Source organism: Dermacentor variabilis, chromosome 3 (genome assembly GCF_050947875.1).
Source record: "Dermacentor variabilis isolate Ectoservices chromosome 3, ASM5094787v1, whole genome shotgun sequence".
In the NCBI taxonomy this organism is placed as follows: Eukaryota; Metazoa; Arthropoda; class Arachnida; order Ixodida; family Ixodidae; genus Dermacentor; species Dermacentor variabilis.
This window is the reverse complement of record NC_134570.1, coordinates 89,707,148-89,732,998: the sequence shown is the minus strand read 5'-3', so window position 1 is coordinate 89,732,998 and position 25,851 is coordinate 89,707,148. Positions and strand designations below refer to the sequence as shown.

At 47.6% G+C, this 25,851-nt stretch overlaps 1 protein-coding gene across 1 annotated transcript in view; it reads left to right on the top strand.

Annotated features, from left to right (window-relative positions):
* LOC142574609 (uncharacterized) overlaps nt 1-25,851 on the top strand; it is a 62,958-nt gene that overhangs the window by 24,802 nt on the left and 12,305 nt on the right. The window contains exon 3 of the mRNA XM_075683653.1: nt 16,081-16,172. Within this exon, the coding sequence (XP_075539768.1) occupies nt 16,081-16,172 (92 nt within the window). The remainder of the gene's footprint in view (nt 1-16,080; nt 16,173-25,851) is intronic.

The following is a 25,851-nucleotide window of genomic DNA, read 5'->3' as shown; positions in this document are numbered from 1 at the left end:
TTCTTTAACGTGCACCTAAATCTAATTGCACGGGTGTTTCCGCATTTCGCTCCCATCGAAATGCGGCTGCCGCGGCCGGGATTCGATCCGGCGATCTCGTGCTCAGCAGCCCAATACCATAGCCACTGAGCAACCACGGCGGGTTGCGAAAACATCAATTACATCTATTAGCAATGTGGCTGTTCCAGCTTAAATAGGGTGTAAAAGTAAGAACTAGGTACTTATCTTATCCTACCTAGTTCAGCTAAGGATTCAGCTACCATCAAACCAGAAAACACAAGAGGGTAAACTTTCGTATTGACGCGATGGACTGTTTTCAGAGTTCAGTTCTATACCACATTCGTTACAACAGGCGCGAATCTCAGCGCGCCAGAGCACGCGCGCGGCAAAGCAACGCCACTTAGAGGAAAGTCCAGGGGGCGTTGAGCGAAGCGCGGAAGGAGAAAAGACGCGAAGCGTCGCGGAGGAGGAGGGTAGGCGGGTGCGTGTTGGGTAGACCTCTTGCATTTGCTAGGGGTGCCGTCTGCGGGAAGAACGTACCGGGTTCGTCGAGTGATAACATCGTACACGCGTGCCGTATGCTATGTAGTGGGAGTGAAAGGATACGGCGGGGACCCGACGATGGCGGCTCAATCTCGCGCGCAAAAGCGTAGAAAGCAGAAAGAAAGCGCGCCGTCATCTCAACGGCGTCGCGGTGTTGCACTTTAGCAGCAACTGCGTATCGCGCGGCCGCTCGCGGTCGTGCGCGCTTGATTATGAAAGAGATCTGCGTTGGGAGCAGGGTCTAGGTGCGCCGACGGCTTATAATGTTGCCCGTGCTATGCTCTCGCCGCTCAGTTTTCTTTGAAGCGATGACACCACGGAGGTCACTTCGCTCGCTGCTACTGCCACGCTACCTCACGCTAGCGTTTTGACAGCGAGTGTCCGCGGTGATCGAGTATGTACTCATGTGTGCCTGTGCTCGCTGGAGTGTGGGGGAGGGGCGTTCTACTCCAGAGGCTGCGGCGTATGGCGTGGCGGCGCGAGCCTTATATTGAAGTTGTTCTGCGATGCCGACAGTCTAGGCATTAGGCGCACTGATGGCCGATAGCTTGGTGTGCGCTATTGCATCCATACGCTTGCGTGTCACCCGCGTTCGCTGACTCAACGTTCGTAAATTGGCTGACAAGACGGGAGGAGCGCGCAAAGGTGGCGAGTGTTTCAGTGGGGTTGACTAGAGCGTGAAAGATGATAACCTATTAAGGATGAGGAATTAGGAGGAGGGTCGCTCAGGAAGAAGGAGCGGCGTCTATGATTGGGCCGCTTCCCGTTGCTTAGCTTGTGGTGGCTGGTCGAATCGCAGCCGCGTATAACTGAAGGTTAAAACTGCGGCTGATACAGATCGTCACCGGAGAATAATTGGCAGAGCGATGTCTTATGCGTTGTTGGATCTGGAGGACAAACCCCATTGCTGTCGCCCAGATATTGGACCTTGCCGTTGGGCGCTGGAGTTAGCCGAGGTTGAGGAGGACATTGAGATGAAAACTGTAGGTTTATTTACAATATTTACAGTGAGAGTACAAAGAAATTAACAATCATAAAGTCATTACGGGCCGGCAGCAACTCGGACACTGCGGCGCGTGGCAAGAAGCTCAAAAGAGATGAATGAAGGAGTGCTCTCTTGCTGCTCCCGGTCTCTGGCTTTTCACCCCTTCGGTGCCTGGAAGTCAGGTCACGTTCGTCCAATCGGCGAGCCCGCTCAGGTGGCGTCACTTTTGGCCAATCGGCGAGCCCGCTCAGGTGACGTCATTTTCGGCCAATGGTAGGCGCCCGTGCGAATGTAAGTCACACCCGGCGCAGAGGGTCGCTTCATTGTCTCCACCTGTCAGAGGGAGTACTTCACTGCGGTATTGCCTTCCTGGTCTGCAACTGCCGTCACAAAGGCGGATGGGGGGGGTTGCTGCCAGGCCTTCACAGTTTATTGCAGCCGTCTTGTCTTGCCTCCTTAATTAGGTGTGACGCGATTCGATGTGGTCTGGTCAACTCGAAGGAGGCTCAGGAAAAGGACGATGACCGCACCTTTCTTCTCCTCGCGCCCTGCCTTTTTGGGTCTGTTGCCGTCTTTGGCTGCGCTACAGCCAAATCGATCTTTACCGCGCTTCTTTTTATGGCGCTTTCTCTTTGAAGTCTTTCTCATGCTGCCATCTCGTGCCTCGTGCAGGCCGGTTTACATCTCGCCGGCCCGGATCGGTCTCCTACCCGCCCAGTCTGAGTGATGAATAACTAAATCATCGCTCTCTTGGCAACCTAGACTGGCGGAAAGCTGCACCGATCCCTGAACCATGCAGTTGTCTTCCCTTGAGCTGCGGAGCTCGCAATCATGCGTACTGCCCTCAGCTGCATCGTCCAGCTGGCACTCCCCTTCGGCACGCAGATCCAACTCGACATAGGTGCTCGCCCTGTCGGGTCAGCAGTACTCTGTACTTCGTTAACTAACTCATTAACATTACCTGCGACACACACGCGCGGTGTCTTTGCCAATTCATTCACAGCTGGCCTAACTGTCTCTTCAGTGTTCTGTTGGCACAGCACCTCGTCACTCTCACTACGGCCTTTAACGGCCTCTGTTGCCACTAAGCATCGTTAGCAGCTAGCCTTTTCCCTTCACCTATGAAGGTGCCGCTAATCCCACAGGAAATACCTCTATAGTCGGCTTTTGGCGAAAATCCGCTAGATACTTCCTCATTCTTTTGCTCTGTACTGCCTACAGAATTTTCAGACAGGCGTTGTCTTTGTTCCTTTAACTGTTGAAAATATTGTATCTGTTTTTCCAATGCTGCCTTCTCTTTCTCGTAATTTTGCTCACGCTCACGCTTACGTTCACGACGCTCATGCTCCCGTGGTTCTTGTATCACCTCCCAAGCAATCTTAATCCTTTCATCATTATTGCCACTATTTTTAATTGCCTTTATGATAGCTGGCTTTTTCATCTGTTCGTCCGCCTCAACTCCCAAGTCCTCGCACACCGATAACAAATCTAACCTCGTCAACTTTCTTAGATCCATGGCAGCTGCCCCGACTGGTTGTTAGAACTGTTTTCCTTAAATAATTTGTGCAAACACACGATATGCAACAAATTCCCGATTCCTAGAACTATCGAAATAAGCACAACATTTGAAGTCTGGCGAATCAAAAAGAAAAAAACCACACGCTCACTTACGGTTGAAGCACCCTGCCATCTGGTTCATCGGTCCGCTCTTCGCGGTTCCTCAGGACCCTCTGGGTCGAAGGCTCGCTCTTCTCCGCTGTTCCCAGTTCCTCGGGACTCCTTTGGGTCGAAGGCTTTCTTCTTCGCTGTTCCCAGTTCCTTAGTATTTCTCTGGACGAAGGTTCACCCATCGCGCTGCCACCAGTTGTTGGATCTGGAGGACAATCCCAATTTCTGTCCTCCAGGTTTTGGACCTTGCCGTTGGGTGCGGGAGTTGGCCGGGGTTGAAGAGGACTTTGAGATGAAAACTGGAGGTTTATTTACATTATGTACAGTAAGAGTACAAAGAAATGAACAGTCTTAAGGTCATTACGGGCCGGCAGCAACTCGGAGGCTGCAGCCCGTGGCAAGAAGCTAGAAAGAGATGAATGAAGGAATGCTCTCTTGCTGCTCCTGGTCTCTGGCTTTTAACCCCTTCGGTGTCTCGAAGTCACGTCATGTTCGGCCAATCGGCGAGCCCGCTAAGGTGGCGTCATTTTCGGCCAATGGTAGGCGCCCGTGCGAATGTAAGTCACACCCGGCCCAGAGGGTTGCTCCATTGTGTCCACCTGTCCGAGGGAGTACTTCTCTGCGGTATTGCCTTCCTGCTCTGCAACTGCCGTCACAAAGGCGGATGGGGGTGGGTTGCTGCCAGGGCTTCACGGTGCATTACAGCCGTCTTGCCTCCTTAATTAGGTGTGACGTGATTCGATGTGGTCTGGTGAACTCGAAGGTGGCTCAGGAAAAGGTCCCGTATCTAACAGCGTGCTGAAATGGCTCGGCAATGTTTTATTCCCACATCAAAATTATTATACGTAAATAGATCCATTCAGCCCCGTAGCTTCAAGCAGCCAGTGCCAAAGCGATTGGCGGGCAGACTTCTATTCACTTATATTTAGAAGTATTATATTTGCACTGGACCAGATGCCGCACCAAATTCGTCTTGGCAGCTTTACAGTATCCATTGCGACACCGGGTTGAGCCCCTCTGTGCCTTCGCTGCAAGCACACGGGTCATATAGGGCGAGATTGTAGGGTTCCGAAGTGCACCGAATGTCACATGGTTGGGCACGGTGAGGAGGCATGTACTCGCAGCTACGCCAAAGCTGTAGGCATATCTACGCTTGTAAATCAATATGGGCTTGTCATGGATCAGGGAAGAGGCAGAGAAAGCTGCAGCACCCGGTACAGCTGACAAGAGCGGAACCGATCAGGGGGTAGACAAGGAAGGCAGCGTCTCCGGGCTGCAAACGTCGGCCACGATGGGGCCCAGGGCTGGTGAGCCTTGAGAGACGGCTATAGAGAACGTGGCCGGCGTTGATCCGGTGCTTCAGGATGAGGAACCAACGAGAGAGTACACGGACGCGACTAGGGCCTCTCAGACACAGCAGGTAGCAAGCACAAAGCCAATAGTCGACGAAAATGCAGTGCGAATACACGGAGTCAACACGGAGGCACACGGAGTCAAGCCCGGCAAAACGTCGCCATGATGACGTGGTGGCGGTGTCGCTGGAGCAGCATCTGAGACCGGTTAAAACATCGCTGGATGCGAATGGGGTGAAGAATAAACCTCACAGCGCCGTTCGGACTCGCGCATCATCCCTTACAAGGGGCGGCAAAAGACGCCAGCCTTTCGAAGCCACTATGGCATGTGCAGAAAGGTTCAAATGGGTAATGGGGGCGCCTTGCCGGCGTTCTCGTCTGGCAAGAAAAATGCGCCATTCGAAAGGTCCCCGCGCGTAGGAGCTATGAATGTCCGTGGATTAGCGACTAAAAGGAGGAAAAATCAGCGATATCGTATTGCGACAAACAAGGATTAGATATAGTCGCAGTGCAGGGAGCAAAAGTTCAAGGTGAAGACCAGACCGGTGGTATGTTGCGCCTGTTCTGGGCGCAACATACCACCGTGCTTCAGTCATGCGGCTGGGAAGTCAGGAGGGTGTGTTCTATTTGTACGTAGTTCCTTAGGGATCGTGATACATTGGGTTACAAGCTGTCCAAAGGGCCACTTTGTAGTCTGTGATTTCGCTTTTGCATGCAATGAGTGGCGCCTGGTTTGTTTGTATGCCCCTACCGGCATTGCCAAGCGTTTAGATTTCGGGTGCCGCATTAGTTAATATTGTAACACTGATGGTATATTTATCCTTCTCCGTGATTTTGCTTGTGTATGCTCATCGCGAGACAAAACGGGTACTACTTCGCATCGTGAGACTAGCAAGGTGACGTTAATAAATATCATCAACCTGTTCGTTCTTGAAGATGTGGGAGAATGTATTACCAGTGGGCATGATATAGAGTTCACATATTTTCAATGATATATTCACGCACGCTTAAACCGTGCATGTGTGTCAATGGATATTTTGCCTCTATGTAAAGATTATTGAGTAACCCCCCTCTCCTTCCCTCACCGTTGCCTCGTGATGTTAGCATTTGCAGTAAAAAGGAAAAAAAATGGAAATTTACCTGGAATTCATGGAAAATAATAATAAGCTACTTGATGACGGTGTTTTCAAAACTTTAGCACGATAGCATGCAAGAACTCTACCAAGACAATGACTCAGAGATTGGGTGGAACTGAGAAAGATATAAGCAAAATATTAAAATGAAAGCTATAGAAAGAAGCAGCATACTTAAACATGAGTACGAATTCATGAGAAACTGTTACGTTCGAACTTGCAAACCCTTGTCAAAGAGAGTCTAATGCCTCGAAGCTTTCAGGCAGATATCCGTGTGCTAAAAGAAAAATTGGAGTTATTAGACATGGATAGATTTCGAGGTGCACTTGCAAGAGCGGGATCAGAGAAAACGGTAACGACAGAAAGGCCTACAAGGCGCGCACTAGGCACGGAAAAAAGTTACGCGCAACGTAATACAATATCAGATATCGTATATAACGGTGTCGTTACAAGCGCGAAAGACGAGATAAAGCAAGCCTTTTGCGAGTACTATAGTGTTTTATTTCCGTTACGTACAGTAGATAGCGACTATTCCAAAAGGGCAGTATTGTCCTTCATGCAACAATTAGATGGCGGAACAAAGGATAGATTAATACTTTCAATCTTAATAGGGGAGATAGAGAAGGCGATCGATGACCTAAATCTTCGAAAGTCCCCTGACCATGACGGGGTAAGTGCGTCTTTGTTCAAGACCTTCAAGCAAGGAATATTTCAGATATTGCAGCGCTTATTAAACGAAACTTTTGGCTTTGAATGTGTGCCTCCATCACTTCTCCTACTATTTTCATTCCGTAAACAAACGATTCTATCAAACTTCGGCGGGTATCAGCCTATGGGCCGATCAGCCTGCCAAACGTACATTACAAAATTTTTATGAATATAGTGGCTAGAAGGTTGCAAGCATGCTTAAAGAAACAGTGAGCCATGCTAAATAAAGGGCAGAAGCATGTTTACCAACATTCACTAAGCGCGATGTATATTACACTGTTGCGATGTCATGAAGGGTGCAGTCGCGATGCTCCATATTGATTTTAAGAAGGCCTTTGATCGTGTGAAACATGACTTGCTCATAACTGTCTCAGAAGATGCGAATGTTAGTACGGTAATAACAGAAGCTGTTTGTATGGCGCACAGTGGTTCTAGTGCTCGGTTGGTTGGTAACAAAGAAGTGGGAAATCTTATCGAAGTGAGGTGCTCAGTTCGCCGAAAATTCCCGACTTTTCCTCTCCTTTCTTGCATGTTTAGAGAAAGCTTTTGTCTAAGTATTATAAATCGCAGTACAATTATTGGCTTCAGGCTTCGCGCAAGTGAAGTGCGCGTTCTGACCTATGCAGACGATATAGCTGTCTTTTTGTTAAAATCTCGAAGGTATTGCGCGGGTTATGATCGTTCTGAAACCATTCGGTGAGGTAAGCGGAAGTGCAGTCAAGTGGGGAATATGTCTTGGCTTTTGGCATGAGTATGGGGATCTCATGCCACACTTCTTCCTAAATGTGCAGTGGGTAACAACACCGGTGAAGTATTTAGGCGCACCCTTAGTACATTATACCGACAGCGAGCCTTACTGGCGGAGGCAGACAGAAGAAATCCGAGAAAAAGCCGAAAAATGAAAGGGCAAAGATTTGTCTACCTTTGCTCGTGCTACAGCTTGTAATTTGTTTTTCATTAGTAAATTGTGCTAAGTGTTGCAAGTGCTCCACTGTTCTCGAACGAACGTGCAAAGACTGCATAGGGCTCTTGCCGTGTTTATATGGGGAACAAGATGGGAACTAAAAAGTCGAACAAACCATTTTCGGCTTGAGTTTATCGCATTTATTTCTGGGACAGCTAGCAAATTGTTTTTTGTGCCTTCAGGATGTTCAGGATACTTTCCTGCCCACAGTTTGCCCCGTATGACTGGCCAGCGTTTTGCCCCAGTTTGTCGTCTCTTCCAATAAAATGCAAAGTCCAGTACAGGGTTACCATAAAGAGGTTGTTGAGTCGTGTCGCTTCCTTGAAGCACGATTTTCTTTGAAAATTTTAGGCGCTGTATCCCGTAAGAAATTGAATAACGATTTATGCCATCTTGTTCTCCCAATTTCACTGAATCGGAATCATTTATCTGGGTGAGCGTGACGAAAAGTGGTGAAACAAGTAAAAAGCATGCCTGTGCGTCCAGGAGTGAAAACTTTCTTCTTTAAATTAGATTGTGTAATGCGATATAATTTTCTCAATTTTTCGAAAACTTTTGGCACCATGTAGTTGCCTTCCAGCAGGTGTCACCTAGAGTCATATTTACGATTGACTGATTTCGGATATAGTTTACCTTTTGCATCCGTGATAAAGCGTCGAACCAGAAGCTTGGCTTCAGTGACGGCCATTCTGCACTGTGCAGGAAAATGACACAAAGTGAACCTAGTGCTTGTTGCAGGTTTGCCACTTCTTATTGCGACAGCAGTTTTATGGCCACTCCAGGTGCATTTCTGCCGTCGCCATGATGTTCCGTTTAAAGTCCGAGCAATAAAACCGTCGCCGCGCGCCCTACGGTGTTTGTGCGAGTGAAAGCATGCGAGGGGAGCCGATGATCTTGGCTCAGTCTCCTTCGCGCGAAAGAGAAAACGGAGCGCACCGTCTTCCTTCCCGCACATCATCCTCATCATCGTCGTCGTCATCATCATCATCATCATCATCATCATCATCATTATCGGCGCATTTTCTGTCCACTGCACCACGAAAGCCTCTCCCCGTGACCTCGCATTACCCCTGCCCTGCGCCAACCGCTTCCAACTCGGACTCGCGAATTTGCTAATTTCATCGCACCACCTAGTCTTTTGCCGTCCTCTACTGCGCTTCTCTACTCTTGGCACCCACTCTGTAACCCTTGCGGTCCAACGGTTATCTAACCGGCGCAGTACATGACCTGCCCAGCACCATTTTTTTTCTCATAATGTCAATTAGAATATCGGCTATACCCGCTTGCTCTCTGATCGAAACCGCTCTCTTTCTGTATCACAACTTTATGCCTAGCATTCTTCCTTCCATCTCTCTTCGCGCGGTCCTCAACTTGTTCTCAAGCTTCTTTGTTAATCTCCAAGTCTCTGCCCCATATGTCAGCACCGGCAAAATGCACTGATTGTGCACTTTCCTTTTCAATGATAAGGGTAAGCTTCCAGTCAAGAGCTGACAATGTCAGCCGTATGTGATCCAACCCATTTTTATTCTCTGAATTTCCTTCTCATGATCAGGGTTCCCTGTGATTAATTGACGTAGGTAAGTGTACTCTTTCAAAGACTCTAGAGGCTGACTGGCGAGCCTGAACACTTGTACCGTTGCCCGGTTATTAATTATAATCTTTGTCTTTTGCATATTAATCTTCAACGCCACTCTTACACTCTCTCGGTTAAGGCCCTCAATCATTTGTTGTAACTCGTTTGCAGTGTTGCTGAATAGAACAATGTCATCGGCGAACCGAAACTTGCTGAGGTATTCCCCGTCGATTCATACTCCTAAGCCTTCCCAGTTGATCAGCTTGAATACTTCTTCCAACCACGCAGTAAATAGCATTGGAGAGATTGTGTCTCCTTATCTGACCCCTTTCTTTATAGGTATCTTCCTACTTGTGTAGAATTACGGTAGCTGTGGAATCTCTGTAGAACTCTGTAGATATTTACGTATGCGGTCTGTACTCCTTGATTACGTAATGCCTCTATGACTGCTGGCATCTCTACTGAACAAATGTTTTTTCGCAATCTATGAAAAACCATATAGAGACGCTCCTTGTACTCTGCGGATTTCTCGATTACCAGAGTGGTGACATGCATGTGATCCATTGTAGAGTATTCCTTCCTGAAACCTGCCTGTTCCCTTGGTTGACTCAGCTCCAGTGTTGCCCTTATTCTGTTGGAGACTATATTCGAGAATATTTTGTTTAATTCTAGGAGTAAGCTAATGGGCCTATAAATCTTTCAATTCATTAACGTTTCCCTTTTTGTGGATTTGTATAATGTTAGCATTCTTCCAGTTTTGTCGGACCTTTGTAGTCGATGGACACTTCGTGCAGAGACCTACCAGTTTTTCAAGCATTTTGTCTCCTCGATCTGTGATTAAATCGACTGTTATTCCACCTTCTCCGGCCGCTCTGTCTCGTTTGTCTTGCAAAGTCTTGCAATGCCCTTCTGACCTCATCGCTAGTTCTAGGAGGAGTTTCTGTGTCGTGTTTATTACTGTTTTGAATGGAGTTATTCTGAGTCCTCTGGGTACTGTACAAACCAGTATAAAATTCTTCCGCTGCTTTTACTATACTTTCGAGATTGCTGATGATGTTACCCTGCTTGCATACATTTTGCTTTGTGCTATGCCAAGTTTCCTTCTACCCGCCATTGTTGCTAAGTGGCTATGGTGTTGGGCTGCTGAGCACGCGGTCGCGGGATCGTATCCCAGCCACGGCGGCCACATTTCGATGGGGGCGAAATGGAAAACACCCGTGTGCTTAGAGTTAGGTGCACGTTAAAGAACCCCAGGTGGTCAAAATTTCCGGAGTCCTCCACTACGGCGTGCCTCATAATCAGAAAGTGCTTTTGGCACGTAAAACCCCATAATTTAATTCAATTTTTTTAAAAGTTTTCTTCTCACTGATTTCAGGCTGTGTCCATATCTTACGGCTTCTTCAGTATTTCTCACTTTACAATTTCGAATACGACTTATTGAATATCACCTATTTTCGCCTTGTAGATCAGTTTTGACAGTTCTGCGAATTCTATCTTGAGTTAGTCACTTTCATTCTTTGTCGTTTCTTTATTAGATCCTTTGTTACTTGGGAGAGCTTGCCTACTCGTTGCCTTGGTGCAGTACCTCAACTTCAGTTGTCACCTCGGAATCCACCCTAGTTATGGTTCCACTCATTACCACTATGTCATCTTAATCTCTCTATTCTAAGGCTGCATATTTGCTTGCAAATACCAGCCTGATTGACTGTTTTTACTCTTACTGCCTCTAGGTTGACTTGTTTCTTCTGGACCAATTTTCACTACCAGCCTTCACTAATCTATGATCACTGCACTTTGCCCTACCTCTCTCTTCTACATCCTGCAGTATGCTGGGATCAGCAGAAAGTATGAAATCAATTTCATGTCTTGTTTCATCATTAGGAATTTTCCTGGTCCACTTTCTGTTGCTACGCTTCCTGAAAAAGGTGTTCAGTATTCTCAGGTTATTGCTTTCGGCGAATTCGACCGGCATCTCTCCTCTAGCGTTCCTAGAATCGACGCCGTAGTTGCCAATTGTTTGTTCACCAGCTTGCTTGGTCCACACTTTTGCATTGAAGTCGCCCATTTCTACAGCATACTAAGTTTGCACTTTTCAACATTCATAAAAGTTCATAAATTCAACATTCATTCAACATTCAACATTCATTCAACATGTTCATAAAAGTGATCTACTTTATCATCATTTTGACTGGATGTTGGAGCGTAGGCTTCAACTACTTACTTTTAATCTATACTTCTTATTAAGTTTGATTACGACTACTGCTACCCTATCAATAATGCTGTAGAATTCGTCATTGTTGCCCGCTATGTCCTTATTGATTAGGAATCCTACCCCGCATTGATTCTTATCTGCGAGACATCTATAGCAGAGGACATGGCCGTTAGTCAGGACTGTATAAGCCTCACCAGTTCCACAATTTTCGCTAAGGTAAGTGATATCCCAAGCAATATTTGACAGTTCCGAAAATATTCCTGCTAAGCTAGCCTCACTCGACAGAGTTCCGCTGTTAGAGGTTGCCAGGGTCAGTTTCCATTGGCGGCCTGCCCGGGTACCGAGATTCCTAGGACCCTCTACTTCGTTACAGGTCTGACCGCTGCCTTGGTCAGGTGCTCCGCAGCTGCTGCGAGCTCAGGGCCATGGGTTAATTGTAGGAATCATGAAGGAGAGATTGGCCGAATAGTGCACCAGGCCTTGCTGTAGTGTAGGCCTTGCTAATTTGGTTGTACCTGGATTAGTATTGCCCGAGTCGTTTTCTGCATCTTCTGCCGGTGACAGGCGTCATTATAAGCCTGCAAATGTTGTGCACTCGAGGAGGTGAATTTCAAGCTCACCATCCTCAAAAAAAAAATCTTATAAACGGATTTAAACTTCCGACTATTGCAACCGAGCGTTAGACGTAGCTCAGTCAGATAATACCACAGGCGGCGAGGCTACCTTATCACCCACAAGTGCAGGCCAGAGGGCCATACATGCCTAAAAACTTCTTTGATTTATCCGCGATAGATGTGCTTTCGCTGATCGCGATGGTCAACTCAATATAGAACGATTTTTATATGGTCCTGCCCTCGTAGCTCCGGAATCACTCGTGCGCAGCCGGCCGTGAATTCGCCTAGGCAAACCGTACAGGCGTACCGACAACCATTCACAGTTGCGAATACATGCTCGTGATCTACAGGAGTACAAACGGGTACGCGCGAAAGCGAATATAGATTCAAATGTAGAAGAAAAACTGGAGGCAACTACAACTTTCTTTCTCTTTTTTTACTCGATAAAAATCTGTATATGAACTTTGCAACTGTTAACGTTACCTTATTTATGTCTTATTGTTTACGTGTTACTGCAATCCTTCACATAGTTTTTGCTCTTCCTCGCCACAGAGTACAGTCCAGAGGGCCCTACATGCCTAAGAGATCCGTCGATTTGTCCGCCCTGTGCCGTGTCCTCCCTCCGCGTCATAAGTTGCGCGATATAGTGTCAATTCTCAGTGGTCCTAAAATCGTGTTGCCCGAATCTCACGTACGCATGCGACCTAGAACGCACCTACGTACACGATATATTTTCGGCGAATTTGAATAGCACCTAAAACTTGCGTGAAAAGAAATTTTAAAAATTAAAACGTTTTCAGCGCTTACCGAGAAGCCCCGAGCCGCGTATCGTCCAGTTGTCGTCGTGTCTGCTTGACTCTTGCCGTCCGAAACTTGCACTCCCGGGTAAACACTAAGAGCGGCGAGATGGGCCGCGCAGAACAATACGGCTCTAACCCGCGCGCATAGCAGACGACCTTGACAGTTCCTAGGTGACTTCGAGCTTTCTACATCTTTGTACAGCGTTTATACTACAGCTAATGAGGAGGAAGAAATGGCGGAAGGGGTGAACTGGCCCTGTAGTTTTCCGGGAACGCTGCGGGCGTATATACTCTAGGAAGTCAGGAATGCTATGCCTCATTTAACCTACAGTAGCGCCGTCTTCGGTCAGTTATACATGCCACGCGCAGCCACCCAAGTTTGCGAGGCACCAGGGGAGGGCAACGAGGTTGGAGGCGTTCGACTCAGTCTCCAACTGCGTATGTGGCGGCTGTGCGCGGCCGTATATTGAGAGCGATCTGGGTCGGGGGCAGAGCTTAGGTGCGTCGACAGCTCTTAGCTTTGTGCGTGCTCTGTGTTCTCACCGCTCACCTTGAGTTGAAGCGATAGACAGCACGAAGGTCACTTCGCTGGCTGCTGCTGCCGCGCTTGCTCACGCCAGCGTTTGAACAGCGAGTGTCTGCGGTCATCGAGTGTGATATGTTCACGTTTTCTGTTAGCAAGTGAATGTTTACCAGTTCATACGGCCAACAAAGGTACTATGTTTACTTCGTATGATTGCTAATTTTCTATCGCAATCGATGCTTCGCCTTTCTTGCGAAAGTGCGACTTCTTTACAACGCACTTTCCCAACGAAAACCAAGTTGAAGTACAGGTCTTAAAATTGGTGCATTCAGAACTCGCTTTATATATAAGGCTCTGACTGACTGACCTTTCAAGAAGTTACGTGGCGAGGACGATGACAATGCAAAGGCTCTTTTTTTTCATTTTTGGGCGGGTGAGCCAATACAATAACACCATATATATGGTTTGTAAACGAACATCTAGGGCAAGAAAAGTCGCGTCCTTGAAGCAAATGTCAACAAACACTGATTAGTTGCCTGATTTTAAGTACGTCACAAGTCAGGTGGTTTGGGAGAGTTGGTACATCTTGACTTCATATAGTAGTGCATCAAAAACGAGGTCCCTATGTGCTCTTTTCAGTGTATATACTCACAGCAGATAAGGAAGCCTTGGGATTTCGGAGAAAAATCCGTGGTTGCGTTTTCGTCCACGGTGGAAGGGCGCCACGCAGAATCAACTTATGAACACCAATTTAAAGCATTTAAAATTTAAAGTTTTTGCGGAAGGAACCTTGCAGGATTATAAAACCCTATGGAATTGTCTGTGACATTGAGACCATCCGTCGGGATCGGCTCGACGTTTTCTTCAGTGCAAGAACACGAGAAGTCGATATTCGGCTAAAGGACAGCATATCGGTGAACCAACATGGAAAAATTTCCTGCGCTTTATCTGCGAGAAAGTGGGCCAACTTAGCATTATCCATTCTTCTAGTGAGGATTTTTGAAGTTCTAGACTTACTGAGAACGCAGAACAACATCGACTTAAATACGCTTCTACTTGATGTGGCCTAGTTTTACTACTGGTTAACTTACTCTGAGTTGCTGAGATATGTTGAAGCAGGTCTTGGCATATTCGTCTGCTTGCGCGTTACTAGAATAGTATGGATTTCAAATGCGAACATTCTAGAACTATTAAGCTTTTTAGCTGTTGACAACTTTTATTCGGAAGGACGGCAGGATATACCTTCAAAAAGAAGGAGTGTCTGTTGTTTCTATCTTGGCACCCGTCCACAACAAGTTCATTTTAGCTGAAACTAAAACAAACATTTCTGCGTTCTTGGACCAGGAAAATGGAATCAAAGTTTGAGGTATGTTCTTGGCGATTTGTTTTTGCGGAACTGCAATACTAATTTCCTTGAGTTCGCAACTGCTAGCAGACTAACCATAGTCATGAGATGTTTAGCTTCACACAAAGCAACACATGAGGTGCCTGTTCACTGGAGCGTTAGCATCCCTGATATAATAGCATATTTAAAAGATGAATATATATGCTACATAGGTTCCAATCCATTGGCAAAGTTCGAATAAGCCATTGTTGCATTACGAGGCAGCCCAATCGAAGCAAAAAAAAAAGAAAGGGCCGTCGTAAAGTTGAGTTTCGTGAATGCTTTTCAAAAATCATATTCACCTCTCCTTCGTGTTTCTTTCGAAGAAAAATAGCACTCTTAGTTAGTGCAAGCTATTATGGTCACGTTCCAGATCTCGTCTCACAAGTTCTTTTGGAGATATATTGTGGGAAACTTAATTATGATCCGCCTACAGCTACAGAAAAACCAAATAATACGCCGTGATATTCTTATTCACCTCATGTCTGGCAAGGTAAAAACCTTGCAGTGCGCTTTCATTGAAGGTCGTGTTCTCAGCGCCCAGTAAGCTACAGGGGTAATGCCCGCTACACTACGTCCCCTTTTTCCCCCTATTCACATTTGTGAAGAAGCTCACAAGAACAAATTAATTGGTTGAGCAGAGCCGGTCATTTATCCCGTACGTTTATCATGTGGTTTGGTCTATGTGTACAAAACAGCTACATGCGTTTAAGATCGACTTATTGAACATGATTAACGCCTCAGCAAGACAAATTCAGGGTTTCTTGACCTTCAATGCATAGTTTGTGGCTCCCGACCATTTTTAAATGGGGGGATCATTGTCGAGAGCAACCGTAACCAGGTGATCAGACAGATTATAGACGACGTGCTTGAAGCTAAGTTGGTTAAATTTTGTGTGTCGAATCTATCAATCGCACAATCAGAAAAGAAGAGGTCAGAATACGGTAATCATAAGCGGCTAAATCTATCTATCTATCTATCTATCTATCTATCTATCTATCTATCTATCTATCTATCTATCTATCTATCTATCTATCTATCTATCTATCTATCTATCTATCTGACTGTCTGTCTTTCTGTCTGTCTGTCTGTCTGTCTGTCTATCTATCTATCTATCTATCTATCTATCTATCTATCTATCTATCTATCTATCTATCTATCTATATGTATGTATGTATGTATGTATGTATGTATGTATGTATGTATGTATGTATGTATGTATGTATGTATGTATGTATGTATGTATGTATGTATGTGTGTGTGTGTGTGTGTGTGTGTGTGTGTGTGTGTGTGTGTGTGTGTGTGTGTGTGTGTGTGTGTTATTGCGTGCGTATGTATGTTTGCGTGTGCGTGCGCACAAGCTTTGTCGTGAAATTAATTTCTGTTGAAAGTCAGCGCGTGCTATGTCGCTATTTCTTTTTTTTTGGCGCTCGTGTTCTGTGCGCTATATATAAGAAGTTCAAAACGCCAAGTCTATACAAACGATTGAAGTAATGTGCTCCACTCCTTTTGCAATTTCGTGAAATTACACCCTGGCGCAATAAACGATGCACTAACGGTATCTTCATAAACCGAATATGAAACACTCTAAATTGGGTTGCATCTTCTTTTTCCTGTGCAGCTCTGTCAGGTCTCCTGAGCTTCGCCGGCATCGCTGTTACCGGACTGAGCCTTTGTAGTGACCTCTTGCTTTTCACGTCTGCCGCGACTCAAGTACGTTCTTTCTTAAGATCTGACAGAAACATATTAAGATTTACTTTCACGTAGCAGTAAATACAGAAACCATAGCTTTAAAGAGGAAACAAACTTAGACAAAGTATTGGCTAGTGATGAGCAATAATACTACATAAATTATTTTATATTTAGCTTACGCGTCAGCTCAATTATCAGTGCTAACTAGCTAAATAGCTACCGGTTAGGCAAACAAAGGCATGTATTGATGCATAAATAACGGGTTATTCGTCTTTTTATCGCTTTCCAATTAGGCGTGCTTCGATATAAAAGAAAGGTAGCTGGCTAATATAAAAGATAAACACGTTTAAATTTTGAAATCTATAGAAGTTTGTTTTATCGCAATCTGCGAACAAGCAACATTGTAAATAACATATATGTATGGACTTGTAACCGTACCGATCATTCTGTGCGCACAAATGCCCGCGCCGTTTCATCAATATGCGAAACCTTCCAATAACATATGCTTAACTTTCCCAGAAATTATTTCGTAAACGTTTACGAATTTGGGATTGTTTTTCGATTTTACGAATGTTGCGTCAAGTTTTACGAAAAATGGTGTTGGTGAATTCGATAAAAGTTTGCGATGCTTGTCGGCCCACCCTCCCGTGGAAATTTTTCTATGGTCAAGTAGTCACACAAAGGCCCCTGCTTCGCACAAGTCTATAGAGACATGTTCCTGAAGCAGGCGGCACTCTGCAAAAGCAAAGTCGTTCAAAGACTTCCAGTAATTTCAAAGCAATGTAATTAATGCTCGTCACTTTAGGTTCTTCCAACTTTGTTGCTGCTGCGTGTGTGTTGTGTCTGAAGCTGCGCTAGCATGGATAAAGTGCATAGGAATCCCGCAAAAGGCGCGTGCTCTTGGCAAGCTTTAGAGGAATACGGGCTACCTCTGATCTTGTGCCCGGTGGATTTTTAGGCACATTAGGGTTCGCCAGTTCGCAGGTATGGCCGAACACTCAACAGAAGGTGGCGCGTCAAAGTGCTGAGTGAAGAAATTGAGAGTGCTGGGCATATATATTTTTTTATTTTAACGATATATTGATACATGCATATTGCGTGTTTCTTGTGGACGATGCACGCGGGCACGCCGACGAAGAAGACGAACGCTCTCTGGCTCTCTAGCTGTCGGCTAAACTGGCCAGTGCTGCATTATCCTTTGTAAATATGCTTTGTAAACAGTCTCCAGTCCTTAATCCTTCATCCGCGTAACCTTTTGGTGGAGGGTGCCTGTTAGCCCGCTCATCTCTCGAGCATGCAGAATGGACGGTGTAGGGCTGCATTATTGTTTTGTATATACTTTTGCAGTGCCGCGAGTTGCCCATGTGTTTTGTGAATAGGGAGGCGTCCACCCCCCAGCGCGTCGGGCAGCAACCGTTCCTGTTTTTGAGGGGTCGGACGGTCCGCGTGGTGTCGGGTGACGAGCCGCTGCGCGCGCCGGGGGGGGGGGGCGCAGTGCGCATGCGGAAAACGGATTCGGCGAACGTGCTCTTACGCGCGCTGTGTTGGCATTCCGCCGATGGTCATAATAGGTCCTCGCAGACAAACCTCGAGTGGGACGGTGGTATACGCGACGTTGTGGCGCCGGCTCCTGAGTCCCCTGCTGGTTAGAGACGCAGCCGAGGTTTAGGGGCACCTAGCAATGTTGACCACGTGTTGCGCGTACGGAACGGCGGGTCCACGCCCCTACGCATCCGGGTGGCAACCACGTGCATATTGTTTTGAGCGCTGAGGAGAGCCCGCTTGGTGTCAGGTTACAACTTGCAGTGCGCGCCGTAGAGCTAGGCGCGGTGCGCATGCGGAGACCGCGTTCGGAGAACGTCGTTTTAAGAACACCGAGTCCGGATGCCGCCAGCGGTCATTAGTTTTCCACGAAAAAAAAACTTGAGGGGGACTGCGGTACGCGGTGTCGGGACACCAGCGCCCGAGCCCCCTGCTGGCTAGAAACGCCGCTGAGGTGCGAGATGGCCTCAATAAATCGTGCGTGCCTGGCGTGTTTGCCGAGGTCGTCACTGACGACGTGCAAATAAGAGAGGGAAACGAAGTTGTGGGAAGAAGGAAAACAGGGTTGTTTTCCAATGCATTTACTTTTGAGAGTAAGGCAATGCCCTTGGGTTGTGGCTTAAGCAGACTTTCAACTCTCATTGGCAACTGCGTCCGTAGGATGGGCTAACGACCCTACCACCCCTTTTCTTTGTCTCTTCCAACTATAACAATCGAGACGAGGTGCTTGGTCCTCAGTCTAGGCTGTCATCACTAAACCTGATAGACCAGTAAGACTCCGTTCGATGCAATGCTAGTCTGGGCCTTAACCACTTACTGGTAGAACCGTGAGACTCGGTTGGTCGTATGTAGTGACAGTTGTCCTAGGCTCTAGCTTAAGAAAAAGAAGAGTAAGGCGCTGTTTACTTGTGTGTTTTGTATCAGTGTTCTTTTGCTAACACTGTATTTGACTGTGTAAATATTTTCGTTGCAATATGTCTTCAAGTTTTGTTACCTCCAACCTGCCTCCTGCTTCATCAACGCCGATAATCAACTTGAAGAGACTTTGGTCGACTTCAAGGAGAAAAGAACAAAACTTAACTGTGCCGTTTCCCATACTCGCCTTAGAGCTCCGCAGCAGCCGCACCGTCCTGCTTTCCGCGATGGCTCCCGGTGACGACACCTCGTCTGCTTCTACTCCTGCGACCCCGCCGACAACGTACGTAACCGTTACCAACCCCCGCGATCCTGGCATATTCTCTGGCCAAGATAATGTCGACATTGAAGACAGGCTCAACGTGTATGAGCGTGTTAGCCAAAACAACCGCTGGGACCCTACCATTATGCTAGCGAATGTCCTATTCTACTTCGGCGCAACCTCTCGTGTCTGGTTCCTGACACACGAGGACGAGATCTCTAGCTGGGATGCTTTCAAGGAGAAGCTCAGCGACCTCTTTGGGAATCCCACCGGTCGGCTGCTGCCTGCTAGAAAAGAGCTTGCTACCCGAGTTCAGTCTTCTGCTCAATCGTATGTCTCGTACATACAAGACGCGCTCGCTCTTTGCCGGAAAGTCGACGACATAATGGCCGACGTTGACAAAGTCGGCCACGTACTCGAAGGGATCGCGGACGACGAGTTAAACTTGTTGATCTTCAATAATGTGTCCACTATCGACGTCATTGTCAAGGAATGCCGCCGCTTTGAGCTTGCCAAAAGCCGTCGCGTCATTTCACAGCTCTCCCGGATCCCTAACGCGGCTGCGACGCCGTCTAGCGTCCACCTTACCGCTTCACCGCCCTTAAATGAGCAAACACGTTACACGTATGGTTCGCCGTCAGCTCGAGGCTACAAGTCCTGCGCCGTTCCATTCGCGCCCGCGTGACACCACCATTGACCAACCAGCCCCAGCGATCTCTCTCATTCAGGCAGTTGTGCAGCAAGGAATTGCCAACCTCGGATTTCCTACTGCCTGCTCCGTCTCCCGACCTGACGCCCGACCTTTGTCGATAGCTACGCCTCACAGCGATCTGTATTCCACTCCCAGCTGCCGCATCCCTACCGAGTGGTGAACTCCGGACGACAAGCCCATTTGCTTCTGTTGCCTCCACATTATCCACGTCGCTCGCCACAGCCGCCCCTCCTGGACGTCGCCATATTCGAGCTCCTTTTCCCCGTCTCCTCGCCCATATGCCGTCCCGCGCCGTTACTCGCCTCGCCGTATGCTTCCTATCTCAGGCGTATCCGTCCATGACAGTCGTCCTGCTTGCTCCCCGGGTCCTCAGCTCTGTCGGTCCCCCTCGCCCTAGCCAAGCCGATTCGTCGCCGACCAATTATGGTCCCTCCCGGACGGAAAACTAGACCATGCAGGTCTTCGGCGTAGTGCTGCATTATCTTCGTCTTGTCTGAATCCTCCATTGACGCTCCCAATGAAACAGAACTTACTTGATGTTCGCATCGACGGTGTCCCTTTGAACGCGTTAATAGATACTGGAGCTGAGGTTTCATAATGAGCTGTAACCTCCGTCTTCGACTGAGGAAGGTTCCCACGCCTCCTACCCCTCGAGCCGTACGCGTGGCCAATGGTAGCACTGTTGACGTGACTGGAATGTCTACTTCCTGTATCAGTATCGCGGACCGCCACGTTCCTGTTCTTTTTACAGAGCTGACCAGTTGTGCCCATGACCTAATCCTCGGACTCGGCTTTCTTACGGTGCATTCAGCTTTGATCGACTGTTCTGCCGGTACCTTTGCCTCGAACTTCCTTTACTCGCACATATTCGTTGTCGAACTGCCGAACAACTTAAGTGCGATCACCTTCGACCGCCTGCCGCCTAAAGCCTTGACATTCGTCGATTTGCTATAATCTTTTCTTGTGCTCCGTGGTGATTACGTCACCACACCTGTTCCGGATCTCCTTTTGATGCGCAATATCACTGTGCCCCACTCCGTCGTCACCGTCGCCGATAACCGGACATGGCTACCCGTCGTCAATTTTGGCCTGACAAAGGAAGTTCTACCCCAAGGCACATCGGTTCCAACGCTGCGTGCTATAGGAGATCCCCACGTCGCGACGTTTTCAGTAGCCGTCTGCTCAGATTCTTCACCATGTCCGAAGGATGCTATTTCCCCTGACGCAATATTTCGTCCCGTCATTGGTGCGGACCTATTGCCTGAACAAGCAGCAGTTCTGTGTTGCCTTTTCGTTTCCTACCACGACATCTTCGACATCAACAATCGCCAATTGGGCCAGACTTCAATTGTTAAGCATCACATAAATCAATCAGGGGATAGAGAAATGTTCGGAATGTAACCAGCCCTTAATTAAGGGAAAGTTGGACATCCACATAATCGTAGCAATTGCTACAGAGGAAACCCATACGGGTCCCTTGATGGAAAAGCCTCACTGTTGAAGAAAAATTTGTCCTGGTCCGGGAACCGAACCCGGGACCACCACCTATCCGGGGCAGCCGCTCTACCATCTGAGCTAATCAGGCGGCTAGCCGATAGCAGGGCGAAGTCGTATTTGTCAACAACTCAGTTGAGTTCAACTTGAGTTGAACTCAACGTCCCGGACCAGGACGAATTTTTCTTCAACTGTAAGGCTTTTCTTTCGAGGAACCCGTATGGGTTTCCTTTGTAGCAGTTGCTACGATTAGGTGGATGTCTCATTTTTTCTTCAATAATTACTTTTCTCCACCTTGCGGGTTTCCGCAGAACGATTACCTCCATTGCCAACCCTCATATGTAGCTTTCATTGATTACGTGAAAACGTTTGATTGAGTCGAAACCTCAGTAGTCATGCATGCATTACGGAATCAGGGTGTAGACGAGCCGTATGTAAAAATACTGAAAGATATCATAATGGCTCCACAGCCACCGCAGTCCTCCATAAAGAAAGTAACAAAATGCAAATAAAGAAGGGCGTCAAGCAGGGAGATATGATGTCTCCGATGCTATTCGCAGCGTGTTTACAGAAGGTCTTCAGAGACCTGGACTGGAAAGAATTGGGGATAAAAGCTAATGGAGAAGACCTTAGTAACTTGCTATTCGCTGATGATATTGCTTCGCTTAGTAATTCAGTGGACCAATTGCAATGCATGCTCACTGACCTGGCCAAGCAAAGCAGAAGGGTGGGTCTAAACATTAATCTGCAGAAAACTAAAGTAATGTTTAACGGTCTCGGAAGAGAACAGCAGTTTACGATAGGTAGTGAGGCACTGGAAGTAGGAAGGGAATCCATCTACTTATGGCAGGTAGTGAGCGCGGATTCGGATCATGAGACTGAAATAATCAGAAGAATAAGAATGGGCTGGGGTGCGCTTGGCATGCATTCTCAGATCATGAACAGCAGGTTGCCATTATCCCTCAAGAGAAAAGTGTATAACAGCTGTGTCGTACCAGTACTCACCTACGGGGCAGAAATCTGGAGGCTTACGAAAAGGGTTCTACTTAAATCGAGGATGACGCAACGAGCTATGAAAAGAAGAATGGTGGGTGTAACGTTAAGGGATAAGAAAAGAGCAGATTGGGTGAGGGAATAAACGCGAGTTACTAAAATCTTAGTTAAAATCAAGAAAGCGAAATGGACATGGACAGGGCATGTAATGAGGAGGGAAGATAATCGATGGTCATTAAGGGTTAGGGACTGGATTCCAAGAGAAGAGAAGCGTAGCAGGGGGCGGCCGAAAGTTAGGTGGACGGATGAGATTACTAAATTTACAGGGACAACATTGCCACAATTAGCACATGACCGGGGTAGTTGGAGAAGTATAGGAGAGGCCTTTGCCCTGCAGTGGGCGTAGCCAGGCTGCTGGTGATTATGATGATGATGAAATACTGGTGATGCCACTCCTATTCATCGGCGGCCATGTCGAGTTTCTACTTCAGAGCTTAAGGTTATTCAAGGTTAAGCGAATAAGATGCTTTGCAAAGGTATTGCTGAACCTTCGTCGAATCCTTGGGCGTCGCCCGTGGTGCTTGTTAGCAAGAATGATGGCACATGGCGTTCCTGCGCAGATTATCGTCACCTAAACCGCATTACCAAGAAAGATGTCTACGCCTTGCCTCGCATTGACGAAGCCCTCGATTGTCTCGAGGGTGCCAAGTAGTTTTCATCAATAGACCTTCGGTCTGGTTATTGGCAAATTTCTGTGGACGAAAAGGGCCAGGCGAAGACCGCGGTCGTCACCCCTGATGGTCTATATCAACTCAAAGTTATGCCATTCGGTCTATGCAACGCCCCAGCAACGTTCGAACGCATGATGGACTCTTTACTTGAAGGGTTCAAATGGTCAACATGCCTCTGCTACCTAGAAAACGTTCTGGTACTTTCACCTACATTTGAGACACACCTTGAACGCTTATCAGCTGTTCTTTAAGTCTTCTGCGAGGCTGGTCTGCAACTAGATTCATCGAAGTGTCACTTCGGTCGTCGGCAGATTACAGTGCTGGGCCACCTCGTTGACGCTTCCCGTATACAACCAGACCCGGAGAACATTCGTGCTATCACGTCTTTTGCTGTACCTCAGTCTGTCAAAGACGTCCGAAGCTTTGCAGCACTCTGCTCCTACTTCCAAGGTTTCCTTAAAGATTTCGCAGTGATTGCCCAACCGCTTACTGATCTTCTGAAGAACGATGTGCTGTTTACGTGGGGCCCAGCTCAACGTGCCACTTTTGCCCAACTCACCAACATTCTCAACACGCACCTATACTGATCCACTTTTACCCGTCCTCTCCTACATAGGTGCGTACCGATGAAAGGGGTCACGGTATCGGATGCGTCTTAGCCCAGTGCCAACAGGGTCAAGATAGTGTCATCGCGTACGCTAGCCGCCTCCTCACAGCAGCGGAGCGCAACTGCTCGATTACAGATCGCGAATGCCTGGCTCTCGTCTGGGCAGTTTCCAAATTCCGCCCGTGCTTGTATGGCGCGCACTTCTCTGTAATCACGAACCAACACGCGCTCTGCTCGATTTCCTCACTCAAGGATCCTACGGGCCGACTTGATCGCTGGGCTCTGCGGTTGCAAGAATACTGCTTCGTGGTAGTGTACAAGTCGGGCCGATTGCATCAAAACGCAGACTGTTTATCACGCCACCCAGTTGCCGAATCACCCGCCGACCCTGACCCCGATGCCGACTCTTGCGTTTTCTCCGTTTCTCAGCTGATACATGTTGGCGACGAGGAACGCCGTGATGCCACCTTGCACGTCATCATTGATGGCATGTAATCTTCGTCTTCTAGTTCGCCCCTTCACCTGTTTGTTCTCCGGGATGGTGTATTATACCGCCACAATGTACGCCCGAACGGTACTGCCCTAATCCTCGTCATTCCTAAGCACTTCCGGTCAGCTGTTTTCCACAAACTTCATGATATACCAACGGCAAGTCACCTCGGCGTCTCCCGCACCTACGGCCGGATTCGCCGACGGTTCTTTTAGCCAAGGCTTGCCCGCTCCGTCAGGAAATACGTTGCCGCGGGTGAGAAATGCCAGCGCCAAAAAACACCGTCGACGCTCCCTGCCGGGTGCCATCAACCGCTCGACATTCCTTCGGAGCCGTTCTTTCGCGTTGGCTTGGACTTACTTGGCCCTTTCCATCTATCCACGTCTGGCAACAAGTGGGTCGCTGTGGCGACAGATTACACCACGCGCTACGCCATCACCAGAGCTCTTCCAACGAACTGCGCCACAGATGTCAGCCATTTTCTTTTACGCGACGTGATTTTTCGGGATGGCGCTCCACACCAACTGCTCACTGACAGTGGTCGGATAATTCTTTCTTAAGTCATCGCCGACATCCTGCAGTCTTGCTCAACCAAGCGCAAGCTGACTACGTCTTACCATCCACAGACCAATTGTATCACGGAGCGTCTGAATCGTACCCTAACGGACATGTCTGCAAAGTATGTCTCATCCGACCATACTGATTGGGACCTTACCCTACCCTATGTTACTTTTGCATGTAATTAATCCCGTGACGACACTGCCGGTTATTCCCCGTTCTTTCTGTTGTTCGGCCGAGAACCCGAATTGCCACTGACCGCATCCCTTTAGTCCGCCGCAGTACAGACCAGCGAGTGTGCACTTGACGCCGTCACCAGGGCAACCCAAGCACGCGGAATTGCTCGCGCTCTCCTCTTGACCTCGCAAGAGAAGCAACGGCGTTTGTACGATCGCAACACAGAGACGTTCACTTTTCGCCTCGATCCCTGGTACTCCTGCGGACCCCGACTCGTCCCATTGGTCTGTCAGAAAAACGCCTGTCTCGGTACATAGGCCTATATCGAGTGCTGCGTGCCATGATTCCAGTTACGTACAAAATCGCCCAAGTCAGTACCAGTGCCTCGTCTTCCCCGAATTCCACTGACGTTGTCCATGCCACACGCTTGAAGCCATATTACTCTACTGTTATCACCGATATTTAGACGCATCGGTACGGTGCTTCTGCCGTCTGGGGTAATGTTACATGCATATTGCGCGTTTATTGTGGCTGATGCACGCGATCGCCCCGACGAAGACGACGAAGGTGGTGGTAAACATGTATTGCTTGAGCCTTTTTACAACATTACTTGTGAGGGGGCTCAGGAGCGCGTAGCGTGTCCGGGACGAATGCTCTCTGGCTCTCGGGCTGTCGGCTGAACGGGCGAGCACTGCAATGTCCTTTGTAAATATCTCCAGTCCTTACTCTTTTGTCCGCGTTACAATATATATATATATATATATATATATATATATATATATATATATATATATATATAGATAGATAGATAGATAGATAGATAGATAGATAGATAGATAGATAGATAGATAGATAGATAGATAGATAGATAGATAGATAGATAGATTATAAATACTGCTACCTTGAAGTCATACATATATATATGACTTCAAGGTAGCAGTATCTATAGTCATCGCAACGTTCTAATCGAAAAGTTATTGACAAAACAAAATGTGGACAGTAACTTTTTATGACGCTTTCCACAGGCAAAAAAGAGTGAGAGAATGTGTGTGCAGGTGGCGAGAGAGAGAGACAGAGAGGGAGGGAGGACAAGGATTTATACCAATAGCCCTTGAAGAGTTTGTGCAGAAAGAGCTTACATTAACGAGTGCGCAGTTTTAGGTTACGAGGGCCAAGAGTTCTGCGAAGTAGGCAGACGCAGCACATAAACGCGCTTTCA